Source organism: Motacilla alba, chromosome 7 (genome assembly GCF_015832195.1).
Source record: "Motacilla alba alba isolate MOTALB_02 chromosome 7, Motacilla_alba_V1.0_pri, whole genome shotgun sequence".
NCBI lineage: Eukaryota > Metazoa > Chordata > Aves > Passeriformes > Motacillidae > Motacilla > Motacilla alba.
Window position 1 is genome coordinate 15,605,063 of NC_052022.1, and position 19,192 is coordinate 15,624,254.

General features: G+C 59.4%; 1 protein-coding gene across 2 annotated transcripts; it reads left to right on the top strand.

Annotated features, from left to right (window-relative positions):
- The first annotated feature begins 5,864 nt into the window (after positions 1-5,864).
- Positions 5,865-18,565, top strand: WNT6 (Wnt family member 6). Of its 2 annotated transcripts, none has more exons than XM_038143200.1 (4): positions 5,865-6,176; positions 14,183-14,403; positions 17,303-17,604; positions 17,882-18,565. In XM_038143200.1, the coding sequence occupies exons 1-4, from the start codon at positions 6,100-6,102 to the stop codon at positions 18,341-18,343; spliced, it is 1,062 nt and encodes a 353-aa protein (XP_037999128.1). In that variant the 5' UTR covers positions 5,865-6,099; the 3' UTR covers positions 18,344-18,565. The 2 variants fall into 2 exon arrangements, with proteins under 2 accessions (XP_037999128.1, XP_037999129.1); XM_038143201.1 differs by having other exon boundaries at positions 14,188-14,403.
- Positions 18,566-19,192: the final 627 nt, after the last annotated feature.

Sequence of the window (19,192 nt, forward strand, 5' to 3'; positions counted from 1 at the left end):
GAAGGCTGATCCTGGGTCCTGAGGACTGTAAACAGCCCAGAGCACTGAACTGGAGATAGCCTGTTACATCAACTGTGTGTCACCACACTGTCACTGCCTGAGTCATGAGCCATGCTGGGGCCAGTGGGGCTGCAAAGGGGGGCATGGGGAGATCAAGAGGAATGTGGACAGATCCCAGGTCTGGAGACAGCTGCTCTTCTCTGACACAAAGAGTTCAAGTGGGACCCTCTTGGCCCTCTCCCAAAGGTCCCCTTCCCCTCCTTTCCCTCTGTCTGACCCCTCAGACCTGGACAGAGGCCTGGGGGCAGCACAAAGCTTTTGAAACAAGAGGCAAATCAAGCAGCATGATCGTGTGTCCCCCACGACCACCATGGAGGGCTCAGCACCTGGCAGAAGGCTCTGATCCAGGCTCCCCCTGCTTAGTGCCCCATGGGACCCTGGTGGGCCAGGACTTTCCCCTGAAGACGTGAGAGTGGGATGCTGGAGAGAACCCGGGGCTGGCATGCTGTTATCACAGGAGACGGGAGGCAGCCCCAGGCTGCTCTCAAGTGCTCCTGGCTGATTAGTGACTTCAAGTGCCTATGGAGTTATTCTAAGTCAAGTAGGAGCAAAGGGAGCCGACCCGAGACCAGCGCTGGGCTTTCCTGGAGTTTCCCACATCACCTCTGCTCCCTGCCAAACTCTCCAAGATGGGGAGATGTCTCCTCTTTTCCATCTGCTCTCCCTGTCCCTTACTCCTCCTGCAAAAGGCTGTTTGCTCCAGCCTAAAGCAAACCTGATTTTATCTCCTGATTCCAGTTCCCTTGGCTGTGGGCCACGGTGGATGCCTCCCACGCAGAAGTTGTGAAGCCCATTTGGGGACCCGTGCACAGAGCGGGCTGTGTGTGCTGCCACATGACATCATGTTTACAGCCCGCGGGGGCCCAAGGACAGCGGCACCACTTGCAGCCCAGATATGCGTGTCCTTCCCATGGATGGACAGATGGACGTGTGGGGAGCTGGAGCGAGTGGGACTGGCCACACACGCATGCCTCCCTGAAGTGCGGTGGTTTCAGCTTTGCTGCTCTGCAAGCCAGTTTCCTTGGCCTCAGTTTCCCCTTTGGCCAGTGCAGAGTGGATTCTGTGCTGGCAGTGAGGGTGCACTGCTGCAGCAGCACGAGGTCAGGCCCTCACATTGTTGTGCAGCAACAACGGCAAATTTTCTCCCCCTGGGACGTGGATGTTCCCTTCTCTCCCAGGACAGATGCTGTGTGAAACTTAGGTTGTTTGGAAAAAGCAGCAACGTCCAGAGTTACACAGGCTCACTAAAGAATGCTGCTAGGGTCTTCCTTTCTCCTGTCCCATCCATCCATCCATCCATCCATCCATCCATCCATCCATCCATCCATCCATCCATCCACACTCGCAGCAGCTTTCTCACAGCCGTCTCTCTATCTCCTGAGCTGTTTGTACACTCATCCATCCATCCATCCATCAACAAATACATACATTACTCTTCCCATCCAGCCCCTTTACCTGTCTAGTCAGAGAGCTACCCACCCACCTGTCTGTCCATCCATCCATCCATCCATCCATCCATCCATCCATCCATCCATCCATCCATCCATCCCTCATCCTTGGGCCTGTCAGTGCCCAAGGGATGACCAGCCCTCCCTGAGGGTATGGTGTGTGCTCACAGGTGTGTGCACATGTGTGTGTGGGTCATGCTGGCCACGCAAAGTGCTGTGGGCTGTGATGTCCCAGGCTATGTCCAGCCATGGGGCAAGGCCAGGAGTGCTGGCCGGGGGAGGGGGACTTGTCTAATTTAAGAATGGGCCCTACAGTCGCTGTCAGCACCGGGCAGCTGTCATCTGGGGACAGGTCCTCATCAGCTCTTCTTGCTGCCTGCCAGCCTGACATGAAAGGGCTCTGCACCCCGATAAGGCCCCAGACGCTTGGTCCCAGAGGTGGGCAGCACTGCGGCCAGGCCTGGGGGACCCAGAGGAGTAAGTTCTAGCATGACTGTCCCCAGATTCAATGTCACTTCAGCACCATGTGGCTTGTGTGTTTGCATCAGTTGGGAGCTCAGCCCTGGGGGCCACCCTCCGCTTTGAGCACGGGATCATGCCCTGTGTCATCACCATCTCCCACTAGTGACATAACCCCAGGGAGGGCACCATCCTCATCATCCCCCTGGCTGCCACAGGCCTGTCTGCTGGCTGCTACCCCGCACTGGAGTCCCCCAGCTGTGAGCAGCCATGGATGGGGACCATGTTGTTTTAATAAGATCATTCTCCTCCTGCCGTGAGGTCGCAACCTGGGCTTATGACATCACAGCGCGCTGCCATGGAAATGCCGGGATGTCACAAACACAGCTCGATGACCTCACTGCAGGAGCAGGAGATGAGGCCAACGTGGGTTTGATTGCCAATGTCCTCAGGAATAAAGGAGGGGAGGGACGCTGGGAAAGTATGCGGCCGCTGAGCGCCGGGGTGTTTGGGTTGGAAATGGCCACGCTTTCCCCACAGCGGGAAAGGCCCATTACTTCCTCCCCTGTCCGCTCCCTCCCAGCAGCCCGAGCCCCCCCCGGCCTTGTGGCTGTGCGGTAGGAGGGCTGTCGGAGCAGGGCACCCCCATCCATGCCCTTGGAGCTGCATGGCTGGGAATGAGAGACAGAGCTCAGCACAGTATCAGGGCACCAGCCTAGAGACAGAGGGAGTTCAGTGGGTGGTGCAGGATGGGCCACTCAGGGGACGCTTTGTCTCACAAGCAGGCTGGGGATCCCTGGGGATGCTGTCACAAGAGGCAGAGTGGGCTGGAGTCCTGGGGAAGTCTCCTCTTCCTCAAGAGGACTTCAAAGTCACGCTGCTATATGGGGATGATTCTCCAACATAGCGCCCTCAAAACTGGACCTCAAAGCGCCTCTTGGCCCAGCCCAGCCACCCAAAAACTGTTTCCTCCCCAGCCCATAAACAACAACTTCTCCTGGGGACCTCAGGCCCAGCTGGGGACCCCACAGCCCCTCTGTGCCATCACCCCTACCACAGCCGAGTTCTCTGTCCTCTGCAGACCTTGCCACTGGGAAAAACACAGCTGGCTGGGGGGACACCCGTCCCCCCACCTCTCTGGTGCAGGGGTGCAGGGGTGTCTGCTCTCCCCCTGCATCCTCCATCATTAATTTCCATCAGTGGCCAAGTGGGGCCGGGGCTGCCTGGGGGTGGCCGAGGAACACGGCGCTTTCCCCTGATAGCAAAAATAAATACATTAAAATTCTTGCAGGAGGCAGAAGAATGCGGGACGGCAGGAAAAAATTGTTTTATAATTTGTAATAACACAAAAGCCGGGGGGGGGGGGGAGTGAGCTGCGAGAGGCGAGGAAAGGCAGAGACAAAGAATCAGCTGTGATGGTGGAGGCTGCTTCAGAGGGGCAGTGGCATCCCTGTCACCCTGGATTAGTATGACCACCGTCACCTTGTCCCCTGAAGTATGTGTGCCTTTGGGTCTTGTTGCAGAAGGGGAGGCAGCAAGAAAATTACCGGGGCTGAGTGAACAGGCAACCACTCCCCACCTGCTTACGCAGGTCTCAGCGTCTCTGTGCCTCAGTTTCCCCTTGCTAAAGGAGAATTTTTATGCAGCTGTGAGAAAAGCTGTGGAATAGGGGCAAACTCCTGGCATATGCCCCATCCCAGCTCCTCTGATCCAGACACAGGGCAAGGAGCCCACCTTTGTGCACTCTGCCCCAGCAGCCCCTCTCAGGGGGCTTTGCCGTGGGACCCAGGCAATGGGGCCACTCGCCATAAGTGTGCTGAGGGCATCGCAGCCGCGCCAGCCCCTCCAGCCTCACGCAGAGCTGACATGATAAGGCGAGTTGCTGAGCACCAGCCGCACCTGCTCGTCGAGACGGCACCCCCACCCCCCGCTCCCCTCTTCGGGGCAAAATCAAAGGGATTTTTCTGCCCTTAGGAAATCAGATAAAGGCTTCTCACCTGCCCCGCGCTGCCTTTGCGAGGAGGCCAGGCGCTAGGGGCGGAGGGACAACAGGCACTTTCAACACACCGGCAGATGAGCCGCGCGTTGCAGCGAGCTCTGCCGGCAGGGGCTGGGCCCCTGGGTACGGCGTCAGCCTCGCCCAGCCTCAGCAGGGATGTCCCCTCTCCACGAGCCACTCGTTGCTACTATCCCCCCAAATCAGAGGTGACGGGGTCCCTGTAGGACAGCTGGCATGGAGGCCGGTGGGGGAAGCAAAGGCAACAGGGACAGGGCACGGGCAGCCGCCCAGATGCAGTGCCCAGCTCAGGGACTGAGCCCGTGTCCCTGAGTCCCCATGTCCCCGTGCTGTGGCCAGGACAGCTCAGTCCTAGTCACCATGCTAAGGGTGCAGACCAGGAGCCCATTTCCTGTGTGGGAGGGCAAAGAAAGAGCAGGTGTGAGTCCTCCAGAGGTGGTGGGAGTCTCTTACCTGCTGTGCCCAGGAGGGAGAGAATTGTGCCAAGCTGCTGATAAAGCCTGAGTCATTCATCACCCAATGCTGTTAGCAGGGAGCAGACATGCCCAGGTGAAGGGATGAAAGCGCTGGTGATCAAGGCAAGGGGAACAGTTATGGCCAAGGCATAACTTGAGATGGGCAGGGTATGGGAGGCCATGGAGGGGACAGAGCGCAAATAGCTGCTGGAGGGAGGGGTGATCTCACCAGCAGCAAGGGTGCTCTGCTTTGCCCACCACGGCTGGAATACACCTCCTTTTCCCCTGGGCTAGCCCAATGGGCTGGCTGGTTGCTCAGTGGAGCTGGGTACAGAGATCAAGTGAGACTACCCCAGGGTAGATCCTCTTCCAGGATCCATGGCCCAGATGCTGCAGGGCTGGGAGCTGCATCCCCAACCTCTGCTGGGAGCCATAAATGGTACAAGAGGAATCAGAGATGCAGAGCACTGGACTGAGCTCTGGAAAACCATTCCTGAGGCTCCTCTGTGGGGAGAATTGGTGTGGCAGGCTATGGCTCCTCCTGCCCCCAGCTGCCCAGCCCTTTTGTTGTCCCCTGCTACTTTCTGGGAACATCAGCTTCCTCCTGCCCCAGGCAACTCCTGCTGCTCCTCATGTTATGATCTGGTGCTGGGGACTGTGTCCATTCTGGGCTGCACCTGAAGTGAAATCACCATAAACAAGATGTCCCTCACCACACTCTTCTGGTCTCCTGGTTCTCCTTGCTCCTAGGGCTGGCTCGATCATTCTCCTGCGTGGCCCTCTGCCCCAGGCGTGTCTCTCCAGAGTGCTGGAGCTAAGTGTTGGGAGATGCTTGTGAGGGTCACTCCTGCAGCTTTCCCAGGCGGGACAGTCTGGTCTGAGGACAGAGAGGGTCATGGAGCCAGGGTTGTGCCAGGCGAGCCCAGACAGGGACAGGGGCCAGGCAGGGCTGTGCTGGGGGCAACGCAGGGGCGCCAGGTTTGGGCAAGGCCATGCCAGGGGTGTCAGGGTCGGGCAAGAGTGTGTCAGGAAGGTGTCGGGGACACCTCGAGGCCAGGTCGGGTCTGACAGGGCTGCGGCAGGACCCCGAATGGAGCCGGGCTGGGCTGTGCCAAGCAGGGCTTTGCCGGGCAGGTCCGTGCCAAGCATGTCCGCGGCAGGTCCCGGGGCTTCGGGGGCAGGGCTGCGCCAGCCAGATCCGCGAAAAGGGCTGCACATTCAAACGCGGCGGCGGGACGCGGGGCCAGGCAGGCTGCGGCCACCGTCCTCTACCGGAGGGTGCCCGTGCCCACATCGTGTCCGTGGCTCCGCGCTGGGAACGAAGTCTGGCACCCGGGAGTCCCCCCGCCCGGCCCGCCCTGTCCGTCCCCCGGGCTCCGGTTTCCCTGTCGGAGCAGATGCTTTCGCAGCCCCGTCCCTCCTCCTTCTCCGGAGCAGCCTCCGCGCCGCGCTCCAGCCGCCCGGAGGTGCCTGCCCAGCCCAGCCCAGCCCAGCCCGGCCCGGACGGCCCCGCCGGCCGCGCTGCCTGCCCGGCCCGGCCCGGCCCGGCGGAGGGAGACAGCGGGCACCCACCCGCCGGGGCCCCGGCCGGACCTCGGGGGTGCCCGGCTCCCGGCCAGCGGCGTGGAGCGAGTTCGACGCTTTCCTCAGTCCTGGCAGGATGCTGCCTTCCTCCCGGACACAGCTGGGGCTCTTCTTCATCCTCCTGTGCCCCGCTAACATCATCGGGCTCTGGTGGTGAGTAGGACATCCCGGGGGGTAAGCAGGGGGGCGTGCAGGGGATCTCGATCTCCGGGGGCAGTCTCCCCCCAGCATGGGGACAAAAGAGTCCCCAACACCCAGGCGCCACTTGAGTTGGAATTGCTGCTCGCTGGCTGTTCCGATCCAGACTGGGGCACCCACACACTGTCAGGGTTTGGGCACACAAGTGTGCCGGAGGCAGCAGGCTGGGGGATCCCCAGGAGTACAGGGCGCACGGGTCCTGTGGTGAGAGTTGCACTTTGCCTCCCCGCACCCCCAGCCCGCTGCCTGGGAAGCTGGTATGCCTGAGGGGTGGGCAAGGGGGCTTAGTGGCTTCCAGACCACTTCAATAAGTCAAATTTAATTAAAAGCCTTAGGGTCCCTACAGTGTCCCCCCTGAATGGTGGCCCGGACACAGCAGGGACAAAACCCCTATTTGTAATGGTGCCCTCATCAAAGGCAGAGACGGTGCCTCGCAGGATACCAGAGGGGGTGGGGGATTCATTACAGGCACAGAACTGGGACCCAGCCTTGGAAAGCCCAGGTATCTGTCGAAACATGAACTATTTAAATCTATTAAGAATTTCACCCAGCCTGTCTTTATCCGGTTTTAAGTGCTTAGATTCCAGCTCCCCGGCGTGCTGTCCGGGCTATCATTCATTATCTGAGGCTATTTGTCTCCACATTGTCACACTCTTTTGACCCCTAAAATAAAGCTCTCCATAAGCCTTTCCCCTCACGGTCCCCTGCCTGCCCACCAGTGATTTATTCCACATCTCCATTCCCTTTGCTAGCCCTGCTTCCAGGGCTGCACTGGGGGCCTTTGTGAGTGCAAATGGTGCTGTTACTGTCAGTTGTACATCAGCTGAGAGTTTGTCCCGGAGCCCAAGCGCTGTATTTATTGCCGGACAAGGGTTTAACATGGGGCTGAGAGGGACTTGCCTCGGGTTTTTTTGCTAGAAGAGGGGAGAGTGAGGTAGGGCAAACCCTGGCCAAGGCAGGGTGCTTGTGGAGGGTCTCCATGGTCCGTGCCACCCAACTCAAGGTAGCTGTGCCAGTGCAGGGCATATGCGCTCCTCCTGCTGTTTCTCCCTGGCTAATTCAGACATACACACAGCTGTCCCTTCAGCTGTCCATGCTTTCTCTGCCCCTTCCTCATCAATATCTCCAAGTTCATGCCCTGTGCTCCAGCTTTGAGGACGTCTGCCCATGACTGGAGCAGTTAAAGGTGACACTGAAGCTCATTTTGCTGTCGATTCAGGGGCAGGCAGACAGCACCAGCCAGGGCAGGGTATGGGGTACCGGTGCCCCTTGCCCCAGGTGCTCAGAACTGCATCTCGCCGTGGAGTCTGGGTCCTGCTGGTGCCATGTGTGCACAGGCAGCAGTGGCTTCAGGAGATTAGCAGGATTTGGCAGGGGAGGGCAAGGGGTCAAACTTGTTTTTTCTTCTTTTAAAAAAAGAACAAGAAAAGGAACCTTTATTTTAAGAATAATAACTCAGCTGCCTGCTGCATGGCGAATGCACTGGGCAGTGGAGTGGCTTCAGGGGGATCACCAGCTCACACTCTGCCTCACTCTGGAGCCAGGGAGCTGGGAAGAGGTGGTGGGTGGATGGGGCCACCAGCACTGCCAGAGGGATGTGCCAGGCTTCTTGGGACAGGGGATAGGAGCAGCTGGATGATTCATGAACTGCTTCTCTCAGAGTTTGGTGTTTTGGCCCCTGGCTGAGATCATCTCAGGGAGCCCTTCCTGTGTGGGGCAGAGGAGTCTGGGCACTCATGACAGGCATCTTCCCATGTGCCTGCTCCTGGTACTGGTCCCCTCTCCCAGGTCTGGGTAGCACTGATCTGTGGGTTTTGCTGTTGGTGAGAAGGGGCTCAGGGGAGCAGCTGTGTGTTGTGCCAGAGCTCCTGGAAGCCCCAGGACTGGTGGCACTGGTAGAGCTGTTCCTTGCTGTCAGTGTCACTGATGCATAGGGACTTTGGTGGCACAAATGTGTGCATCACTGGGCACTTGTGGGTGCTTAGCCAAGGGGGCATTTTCCCCTGATCAAGAAAGAAATGTCTTTAGAACTTCCCCATCCCAGTCCTGGGTAGATTATCTGTGTGCTGGGGGGATACAGGGGTTGCCTGTTCAAGCCAACATTTTCCCCCACTGATGACCTAATTTGTGAGAGGGCTGTAGCTGGGCTGGATCCCAAGATGCGCAGTCCCAGCCCAGGCAAGCAGGCGGGCCTGGCCACTCACAGGTGGTAACTGTGCCCATTGGGATCCTGGCACATGGTTACATCTATGGAAAAAGATTTAGGTATGGTGTACAAGCACTGACTTCCTGCTAGTGACATTGTAGCCCGAGAAAGAGCATCCTCATTGTGTCAGGGTGTCCCCACAGGGCTCACTGAAAACACAGACCTTTCCATGGCAAAAGGGAGCAGGCTGTGGACAGTGCCAATGGAAGATACGTCACTCACATGCTGCTGGCACCTTGATTAGTGCCGAGCTGCAGGGAGTAGGCTCTCCTTGCTCCCAGCAGCTCTGCAAATTCTCCTTCTTCCTCCTCCCCTATTCTTCACAGATTTCTTGCTCAGCTCCTTGTGCAACAGTGATTTCTTCCTGAGCAGGACAGGTAGGGACTGCCTGGGGCTCCTGGGCTGGCCCAGAGGCTGCAGAGATACAGAGCAGGCAAACTTAATGTCTGAGGAGCCCCAGGCAGGTTCGGGGCAGGATTTCAGCCGAGCCGGTTTGCAGCCGGGCTGTGCTTGCAGGAGTGCAGAGGCACTCTGGGGATGGGGGCAAGCAAAACCAGCTTCCCTGGTGCCTGTTGGCTCTCCATGGGCATGGCTGAGAGCAGCTGGGAGATGGAGGAGAAAGCAAGGGAGAAAATCATCCCAGCTGCTGCTCTGCAGCTGTGGGTCTGAGGGGGCCCAGAGGGATGGACACGTGCCCTCCATCCCCTTTCCATCCATGCACAAGGGCAGTGCACCTCCAGCCTTTCTTCAGAGGTGCTCAGAGAGGAGGGGGTCCCAGTCCCATGTCCCTCCAGCCACACACCCTGTGTGACCACCCAACAGTGGTCTCTCCTTCTCTTTCCCTGCCCTGAGCAGCAGCCACACTGCAAGGCTAGAGCCTGTAAGGGCAGGCTGCTGGGCTGGAGGGCCCTGCCTGCGTGCCTCGGGGTGAGCCTTGTGAGTCAGCCCCTGGGCCTGCTGACCCATAGTTGCTACCCCACGGCGCCCAGCAGACTGGGCTGCCCAGCCTTCCCCGGCATGCCTTCTCCCCTGGAGCAGCACCATATGGACAGAAATGAATCTCCCACTAAGAGAGCTTCTGCCTGATGCCATCTCCCTTGCTGGAGCAGCTGCTGACTTGCTGGATTTTTCAATGGGACAATGTTTCTCTTGCACCCTTTGAGATGACTACTGGCTCCAGCACTGGGCGACTTGTTTCCTCCCACAAAGGCAGTTGAACTTTCCCCAGTGCCATCCCTTGTCCCTGCTCCTGGTCTCATCCACTCTCCCATGGCGACAGCCAGGCTCCCTGGCCGTGCCCTACGCATGCCCACAGCTGGAGGATTTGTCTGGCCTTTGCATCAGAACCTTGAGTGCTTCAAACCCCCCTTGTGCAGGAGGGTACTGGGCACACCCTGGCATCTGCTCAGGTTTTGCAGGGTCCTCCCCCACAACATGTGGCACCCACATCTTTCATGACCTAGCCAAGCCCTCATGCTACCCCAGCTTCAGCCTCTGTCAGCACCCAGAAGAAGGAGGCAGTGACCACCAGTGAGTGGACTTCTTTCTTCTTCTCCCAGCCCTTCCAGGGTTTAGATGTGGCTTTGGGACCACCACCTCTGCAGGTGAATGCTCCCTCCATCCCCCCAGTACCTGCAGCACAAGTTTGGGCAGCTCCTGCTCACGACAGCCTGGCCTCAGCATGACCCTGCAGCCAGCAGGTCCATGGGTTGATGCAATGCCATGCCAAAGCCTCTATCCTTTAGGCAGCTTCCCTTCCCCAATGATGGCGTGTTTGCACGCCGCCCTTGCCAAGGATACGTAAGGAGGAGGGCAGGGAATGGGGTCCCCCTTCTCTTCCCAACCCACGGCATTTCCTGCTCCCTCAGTGCCCCGGGTGCTGCAGGGCAGCCAAGCCCTGGCCGTGCCCCCCAGCGCAGTGACTTGCTGCTTACTCACCTCACCTCCATGGGCCTCCTGCTCTGTTTGCACACCCAGCTGCCCCAGTCAGTGTCAGCACCCACGCATGGCCCCGGGTGAGGGGCTGAGTGCCTGCCACATGCCTGCATGGGCTCTTGGAAAGCTGGATGGGTGAAAATTCATCTGTGGGTCCCCTTTGCCCTGTTTGCACAGCTTGGAAAGAGACGGACTCCCTTTGGGTTTGACTTGTAGGCTGTCACGCAGTGTGACATAATTGTGTGGGGTGTGAGGTGACCTGTGTCCCCAGGGATGGAGGTCAGTTCTCCGGGGCTGTCACCTCGCAGTTCTTACCTCTCCAGGTGGGTGCAGAATTACCCGTGGGCTCAGAGTGATGACCTGGGTACCCTAGTAGCTACATCACCCTGCTGAAGGCTTCCAGAGGCTGGGATAGAGGCCTGTTATGTGAGGCAAGACACAGCCTTACTACCCTAGAGCAGAGTCCCCTTGCCCCACGGGAGTGCCCAGGCAGCAGCACTCAATGGGTGCAGGCCTGTCAGTTCCCACATGGAGCTGCCATGGCCCAACCACTGCTCTCCTGCAGGTGTGACTTTTGAAAGCTGACTATCCTCCTCCTCCTCACTCCATAGTTCTACCAGCCTCACTGCCTTGGCTTCCTGCAAACCAGGACCCCGCTGGGTCCCCTCCATAATGGTCTGCTGGCAGGGGCCAGAAGTCCTGCTCCACGTCACCCCCATGCCCAAGGAGAAGATGGTGACTTGGCCCAGGCTCCTTGGTCCATGATTTTGGCTGGGAATGAGACTGGGACATACTGGAAGCCCCATGACCATGAGCTGAGCTGGGAAAAAATAGTGATTCTGGCTCTTGGGAACCCCCGTCTGTGTTGCAGCAGGCACAGCATCCAGAGCTCAGGGGTTGCATCGGAAGCCCTGGTGACTCCCGTTTGGCGTGTGTCACTGGGACTGGGCTCAGGCTGAGGCTGTGGCAGCCTAAGGGGTGACAGCAGCTGGTGGGCAGTGGTTTGCAGCCGGTTTTTCTGTCTCCTCAGTCTCCTCTTTCAGCAGTGGGGATTGTTTCCCTTACACGGGGCTGCTGGGAAGTTGGATAGGAGGGCTCACCATCCCATTGGCTTTCAGGGCAAGCCAGAACCCCCCAGCAGCAGTTGTGGCAGCCAGCAAAGGGCACCGGGGGCAGGTGGCAGGGATGCTGCTGTGCTGCTGAGCCTGGCTGGGGGCTCCCGGGCAGGAGGCGGCAGGGGGCCGGGGTGCCCCAGGCAAGTTGCGGGGAGCCGGGCTGGCGACCCTGTTCCTTCACCAGGGCAGGGGGAGGAGTGCCCGGCAGCAGAGGTGGGGCACCTTAATTGTAGATGCGGGAGGCCTTGGAGCGGGACAAGCTCAGGCAGATCTGGGCCCTGCGCCGGAGCCCTTGCCAAAGTGGTAGCAGTTTGGCAGCATTTTTCTTGCCCTTGTCTCCCCCCATTCTCCCCCCCCTCTAAAACCTCCAAAGCAAAACAGCTCTTGGGCTCCCGGCAGCCTCCCAGTGCCAGAAAGTGGAGCCCAGCGGAAATTAATATCGCTTTGGACTTAGGCAGCCCACCCCACGCCTCGTCGGCACGGACAGGAAGCTCCTGCGCTCTCCCGCCAGCCTTGCTGCCGCCTGGACCTGGGGTGGGGACCCCCGCGGTGCCGGGGAGCCGCCCATCACCCCCCAGACCCGCGGGGCTCAGCTCTTCTTCCTGGCCTGATCCAGCGGGCCGGGGTGAGCCACAGTTCAGTATTTGATCTGACGGCCCCGGGGGCTGGCGCATCGTTTTTATATGAGTACAAAGAGTCGTCTCTTAATGAAAGTCCCATCTCGGCTCCCCCTTTTCCCCACTCCACCGGCGCAGGCAGCCAAACCTCCGCCATCCTGCTGTGGTCACAAAGGACAGCAAGCTTGGAGACCAACACGAAGGCTTGGGTCCCTTTACGGTCATCATGCTATGGGTCTGGACAGATTTTGTGGTCACTTTCCACGTGGGCCTCAGTCTCCCCATCTGTGGAGAACCTGTGCCAGGCAAGCTCGGCGATGCTTCCCTAGCTGCCCCATCCTTTGCAGAGGTCCATGTGAATCATGCAGCAAAGGGAAACTGAGCTGCCGGGAGCAAAGGGAGATGGGTTCTCCCCAGCAGGAGTGTGGGCTTGCCTCAGTTTCCCTGCTGGAAGTTCCCTTTCCAGGCTGTGCCTTTCTGTTGAGCTGTTTAACCTTTAAACCTGCAGCCAGGGCAGAAGGGCTCCTTTTCCAGGCTTTGCAAGAGGGTGCATCCTCTCCAAGCCCAGCTGGGGTCTGGTAGGCAGGAGATCCAGGCAGCTGGGGAGCTGACATGAATCAGGGGGATCCTGGCAGGGCTTTGAGATTCAAACAAGGGGCTTGGAGGGGGTTTGCACTGGGGACAGGATTGCAAGTGGAGTACTGCAGCCTGGTGTCCCAAACACAGCCCCCCAGCTGCACAAGAGTGAAAAGGAAACCCAGAACACAGTTAAACACTGAGATTCAGCTTGTGATTTTTGAGCCCCTGGGGCTTGGCCAGACTATAAAGCTCTGGGTTTGGAAGCTGTGCAGCTGATGCTCTCCAGTGAGTGGGGCTGAAGGCAGCATGGGCCGCCCAAGCACTGCTCCCCAGGGAATCCCAGGGAATGTAACCTCCCCATCATCCGGCATATCCTGATCCTGGGGTATGGTGGGTCCAGCCCTGAGCCTCTGTGGGCATCCATGGTCATGAAAATCATGTTGTTGAGCAGGATGAGCTCTGAGCCCACAGGAGCAGCGCTGCAGGCGAGGGTGGGCTGAGTTTAGGGCGTGCTGAATTCGTGTGGCCCATGGCTCCGGAGTTGCCCGTGGCAGAACTGGAGCACGGCCCGTGCCAGCACGAGGCAGGGCGCTGGAGGGCTGTGCAGCTGCGCGAGCTGTGCTGGGGAGGCACTGCGGGCAAAATGTGTGGGGAAAGTACAGGAGTTTCTGTAGCCCATGGCACACCGGGGAGCACAGCAGTGCGCTCAGACTTTGCCTTCAGGGCCAGAGAGTCAGGCACCTCACGCCAGCTGTGCTGGCAAGGAGGAGCTGCCTCTGACGTGGGCCCAGCCAAGACTTGCCCTCCCTCACTGGCATTGGCAAAGCTGGCAATGCCACCTGCATCCCTCCCTTGCACTCCCGCACCCGCCTGAGGCTCTGTTCCTTGGAGTCAGTGCCTGGATTTGGGGAGGTGAGTACAGGATCCTGGCCAGCAGCCGAGGGGCTTTATCAGAGGCAAGGTCACTCTTCTAGTCTCCCACGGGGTAAAGCAGCGAGAACCCGTGGAGAGGGGGAGACAAGCCAAGATTGCTGGCTGGGCTCCTTGTTGTGTCCACAGCTCTGGGAGATGCAGCTGCATCGGACATCAGTCACATGGCAATGCCAGGGCTGGGTTAGGTCAGTGTCAGCCCCAAAGAGAAGATGCTGAGTAGCACAAAATTTCTGCCATTCCCCTTGGGGACACCACCATCACCCCCATGGATCTGCAAGGATGCACAGTGATATGTGTCAGCATCATCCTATAGCCCGTCCCATGGCAGGAGATTCCCCCTGTTCCCCAATGGATGGACAGGGCAAGGTATTGCCTGGGTGAGCCACCCATACCTATTGTCCTATCCCCACTGCACATGTCTCTCTGTCCCCTTGTCACCCGGGCTCAGCATGGAGCTGGCACTGCCCCGCAGCCTTGCTCCATCCCTGGGGGTAGGTCTGCTCATGTCCCATCCACACCCTGGTCTCCCCTGGGCTTGGGTGCTGGTTTTGCTCTGCTCGCTGTCCCCTCCTGCAGGGCAGTGGGGAGCCCCCTGGTCATGGACCCCAACAGCATCTGCCGCAAGACGAAGCGGCTGGCGGGGAAGCAGGCGGAGCTGTGCCAGCTGGAGCCAGAGATTGTGCAGGAGGTGGCCAAGGGCACCAAGCTGGGCGTCCGGGAGTGCCAGTACCAATTCCGCTTCCGCCGCTGGAACTGCACCAGCCACAGCAAGTACTTCGGCAAGATCCTGCAGCAGGGTAAGGCCAGTGCTTCCTCCGCTTCCCAATTCCCAAAAAGACCCCAGCCTGGTAAAGCACCTCCCCGGGACTTCTGGAGCAGAGTCCTGGCGTGCAAAGCTGTGTGTGTGTGTGTGTGTGTGTGTGTAGGGGGTTGCTCTGTGCTCCCCGGTGCAGTCACGCTGAGGTTTTACTGCCAGGACATGTCTCCCTGTGTTGTAATGAAGCAATTACCAATGCTCCCAGACAGTGCGGGGCTTCGTGAAGCCCAAGAATGCACCCTCGTCTGGCAGTGATTTACTGCTCCCCCAGGACCCCAGGGTGTGCTGTGGGAAGGGGCCCGGCTGGGAGGCAGTGTGCAGCCGTTGGGAGCTGCCCCTCACCCCGTGGGTGCCCTTCACATCCCTCCTCCTGGCCTACAGGGAGCGGAGGAGAGGAGTGTTTGTCTCCTGTCCCTGTCCCTGGATGGGCACCCTGGTGCCACCCTGAGGAACAGGGCTGGGTGGCAGGAAGGTATGTGCAGGTCTCAGACAGTGGATACAGCGGTCTGAGCCAGGCCCAGCTGCAGCAAAATCAGAGCAGGGGCAGAGCAAGGGGGCACCCGTGAGTGTGTAAGGGATGGGAAAGCCCTGCCATGCTCCTCAGGGAGAGTAGATGGGAGTGGATGGGGCTCCAAGCAAGAGGGGTTGCTTGAAACACCTTGGGCTGGTAGGATCACTTAACGGGAAAAGAGTTTAGTCCTGCCCCTCTTCCCATTTGGTCCCTGTTTGTTCCCTGTGCTCTGGCAGATGAAGATGCTGGAGCAAGCCTCAGTCTCCTCAGCCATCACATCTGTTGGTGGTGGCCATTCCAAGGCAAAGTGGATATGTCCATGGGCCATGCAGAGGGGTGAAGGTGGCATCCCTGGGGGGATTGGAGGGGGCGGGGTACCTTGGGCACCCAACTGACTGCAGATACTAGTGGGGGTCAGAGCTGAAGCCTCGGGGGAGACACTGGCTCATGGGAGGGGGATAGGCTCGTTTAAATACCTGATTTGCAGATGTGGGTTCCCCCCAACACAGGGAGGTGTATTCAGCCAAGAGGCAGAGAGTCAGGGCACATGGGGGGACTCTCCTGCCTCTGGAGTCACCTATTGTCACCATAAACTGGCAGTGAGGCAGGTGGGATCTGTGCCAGGCAAGGATCTGCTCTGGAAGTGGGGTGGTGCCAGAATGCAGGGCCAGACCAGGTGGTGAGTGAGAGGTACTGGCAGATGAGCTGCTGGGTACCCGGGAACAGCTTGTGTTGGAGGAGGCACAGGCACATCAAGCCATGGGGATGCTGAAGGAGCCACCACATTGGTCCAGCCTCACTGCTGCGGTGGCAAAGATAAGCAATGTCGTAGGGACAGTGGTAAGTTTGAGTCCCTGGCACTCTGAGGACATGGAGCATCCCAGCTAGAGGTGTGGAGTTTTCCAGGGCAACAAGATGGGTCAGAAGCCCTCAGAGGTGCCAGGAGGCACCAGCCTCCCTGTAAGCCTGCAGGGACTGCACAAAGTGTCTCAGCAGTTTTGGGGTTCCCAGCTCCATCAGATAAACATCTTCCATCCAATATCCTTTCCTATCCAAGGATGCTTTAAACCTCTCATTCCTGGCCATGGCCTCCCTGGCACAGTCATGGCTGTCCCCTCTTCCCTTGCTGCCACCTGTGCCAGGCGTGGCATGCCAGGGCAGGCTGGCTTGGGGGCAGCCACGTGTCTGGAGGAACTGTCAGAGGAGCGGCATCCCCCCGGGGCATGGCTGGCAGGGTGGCATGGGGATCTCTGCCAGCTTTGGGCTGTCTGCTGACGGTTCTGCCAACCCCAGGTGGGAGCAGGCGGGTGGTCGGGTGGCTTGCGGGGGCAGGAGGGCCTGGGGAGGGGGTGGTACCCCCTTGGTGGCACTGCCAGAAAGGCACCGGTGTGCCCAGTTCCTGCTAGTACCAGAGGGATGCAGGTGCTGCGTGGGCTTTTGGAGGAGCCTCTCATGGAACTGGTGCCCTGGTATCCCTCTTCCTGCAGCCTCCCCATGTCAGAATACTGAAGATGGAGGGATGGGACACCCCCCAAAACCCACCTTCCCCTCCCTCCCCAGGAATCCCCTGCAGGCCACCACCCTGGGCCAGCCCTGCCCTGGCATTCGGGTGGGCAGGAGCCGGGCTGGCATGGCGGAGGGGAGCGGGAGCCCCCCGAGCAGGGCGCCGCACCCCTGCTGCCAGAATCCCCCGCTGGCTGCGGCTGCGAGCGGCAGGTCCGGGCAGGGGAAAGATGCTTGGAATTCGTGTCCCGGAGCAGAGAGAGACAGGAGCAAATACTAATAATAAATAATCCTGCAGGGTGGAGGCTGTACCGGTGGAGAGAGGGGGGTGGGCAGCTCCCCATGGCAAAGAGGGTAGTGGGGGGAGAGCAGGCAGAGCAGCCTCATCACTGCCGCCCTGCAGAGGGTGAGTGGCACCCTTGGTATCCCTCGCAGTGTGCCCTTCCAGGTGCCAGCTTGGAGCTGGGGTTGGGATTTTTACTGCTTGGAGGGATATTGCAGAGTAGTGTGAGGAAGCTGTGGGTACCACCTGGTCATCTGGGACCACCCTCTGCTCTCTGAGCTTCCCTCTTTCCTATGGGGAAGCACCCAGACTTCCAAGAGGAGGTGGGATATTTGTTGCCTCTCCACAGCTGAGTGCAGGAGCACTGGCAGAGCCTGACCATCCCCCAGAGTCTTCAAATCTGCTTGCAAGAGGCATCTCCTGCTCCAGGCAGCCCGGTCCAGGATGGGGGCATCACCCAGGGAACAGCACTGAACACATATGAAGAGGGAGAACGGGGAAGCCCCTGGGATGTCAGCCAGGGGGTGGTGCTTTGCATGCTGGAACTGACCCCACATCCCGGCCCTGTCCCTTCTCCTGCAGATATCCGTGAAACAGCCTTCGTGTACGCCATCACGGCGGCTGGAGTGAGCCACGCCATCACGCAGGCCTGCAGCATGGGCGAGCTGCTGCAGTGTGGCTGTGAGCTGACACGGAGCCGGGCCCCCCCCTCGCCCACGGCGGGGCCAGGCACAGAGGGCACCGCCTGGGAGTGGGGGGGCTGTGGGGATGATGTGCAGTTCGGCTACGAGAAATCCCAGCAGTTCATGGATGCCAAGAACAAGAAAGGCAAAAATGACATCCGAGCTCTTATCGACCTGCACAACAACGAAGCCGGGCGCTTGGTAAGGCCCCTGCACTCCCCGTCCCCTGCACCCCTTGTGCCCCTGCACAGCCCTCCACCTTCAGTGTCCCCAAGCCGTGTACCTGCACCGGCTTTGGCTGAAATATGACCCAATATCTTTTGGGTATCCTTTGCAGGTGCTTTGGAAACCCCCGGGCCACTCTCGACCCCCAGCCCCTCCCCTGGGCCAGGGCAGCACCAAGAGGCAGGGTTTTGGCTGGGGGTGCTGGGCAGCGAGAGAGGGAACTGAGGGCTGAGCGTGGCTGTCTCTTCCTCAGGCGGTGCGCAGCTACATGAGGACAGAGTGCAAATGCCACGGGCTGTCGGGCTCCTGCACCCTGCGCACCTGCTGGAGGAAGATGCCCCATTTCCGCGAGGTGGGGGATCGCCTGCTCGAGCGCTTCAATGGGGCTTTCAAGGTGATGGGAGGCAACGATGGGAAAACCCTCATCCCTGTGGGTGACAACATCAAGCCTCCCGATAAACAGGACCTCATCTACTCGGCCGACTCACCCGATTTCTGCTCGGCTAATCGTAAGACAGGCTCACTGGGTACCAGGGGCCGTGTCTGCAACAGCACGGCCATGGACACGAGTGGCTGCGACCTGCTGTGCTGCGGGAGAGGGCACCGGGACGAGACGGTGGTGCTGGAGGAGAACTGCCTTTGCCGCTTCCACTGGTGCTGCGTGGTGCAGTGCCGCAAGTGCTCCGTCCGTCAGGAGCTCAGCCTCTGCATCTGACAGCCTGGGGTCAGGCGAGGACAATTTGGGAGGCCACCTCCAGGCTCACAAGGCCCCCCCCGGGACAGTGACAGGTGGAGCCAATGGCAGAGTCAGCGTGGGTGAGCTCAGCTTTGCGCTCTGGGGAGTCCTGGCTTCCCCAGAGGGCAGCGCGAGGCTGCCTGGCATCCCCGTGGTCCCCGTGGCACAGAGCTTCCTCTAATAAAGCTATTTAAAGCCATATGCCACAGAGCTTCCTGGGGAGGGCTGAGAAGTGCTGACCACCGTACTGGAATGCGATTAGCCAGAGAGCTGCCTTGCCCCAGCTGTGAGTCCAAATCAGTCATAGTCCTGCCAGCCCCTAGCCCTGCTGGGACCTGTGGTGAAGTCCAGCTCATTTTTTATCTACCCTCTGTTTTTCTCTGTGGTTTTCAAGCCTGGAGATGTGAGTGGATGAGGGTGAGCACTCTCCTGCCCTGCTCTGCTGCTTCCAGTGTGTGAGTGCTCTCCTCCCATCACCCACAGCTGTCATTGCTTGGGGTGCTACACTTTGTGTCCTGCCAGCATCTGACCTGGGATGTCTGCAGCCCATGGTGCCTCCACTCATGCCTCATGCTGGAGGTACACTAGCTGCTCTAACACTGTGCTGTTGTGCTCTGACTTTCTCGAGGGGACCCTGTATTCTTTTCACTCCAGCCATGTCACTGCAGTCCCTGCTGCAGAGCCTGGCACACAGAAGCCCTGGACAGCGCTGACATTGTTGCTTGGTGGCATGCAAGGCATTCACTTGGCATGCCATGGGCCACGTGCAACCCCACCTGGGTGGCAGGATGCCAGGCATGTATGTCTTTATAACCTGATCAGCCTGTG

Excerpts from the sequence above, each read along its gene's own strand:
- WNT6 (XM_038143200.1), top strand. The coding sequence starts at position 6,100 with ATGCTGCCTTCCTCCCGGACACAGCTGGGGCTCTTCTTCATCCTCCTG. Across the intron at positions 6,177-14,182 it reads AACATCATCGGGCTCTGGTG|GGCAGTGGGGAGCCCCCTGG; the intron begins GTGAGTAGGACA and ends CCCCTCCTGCAG. Across the intron at positions 14,404-17,302 it reads CGGCAAGATCCTGCAGCAGG|ATATCCGTGAAACAGCCTTC; the intron begins GTAAGGCCAGTG and ends CTTCTCCTGCAG.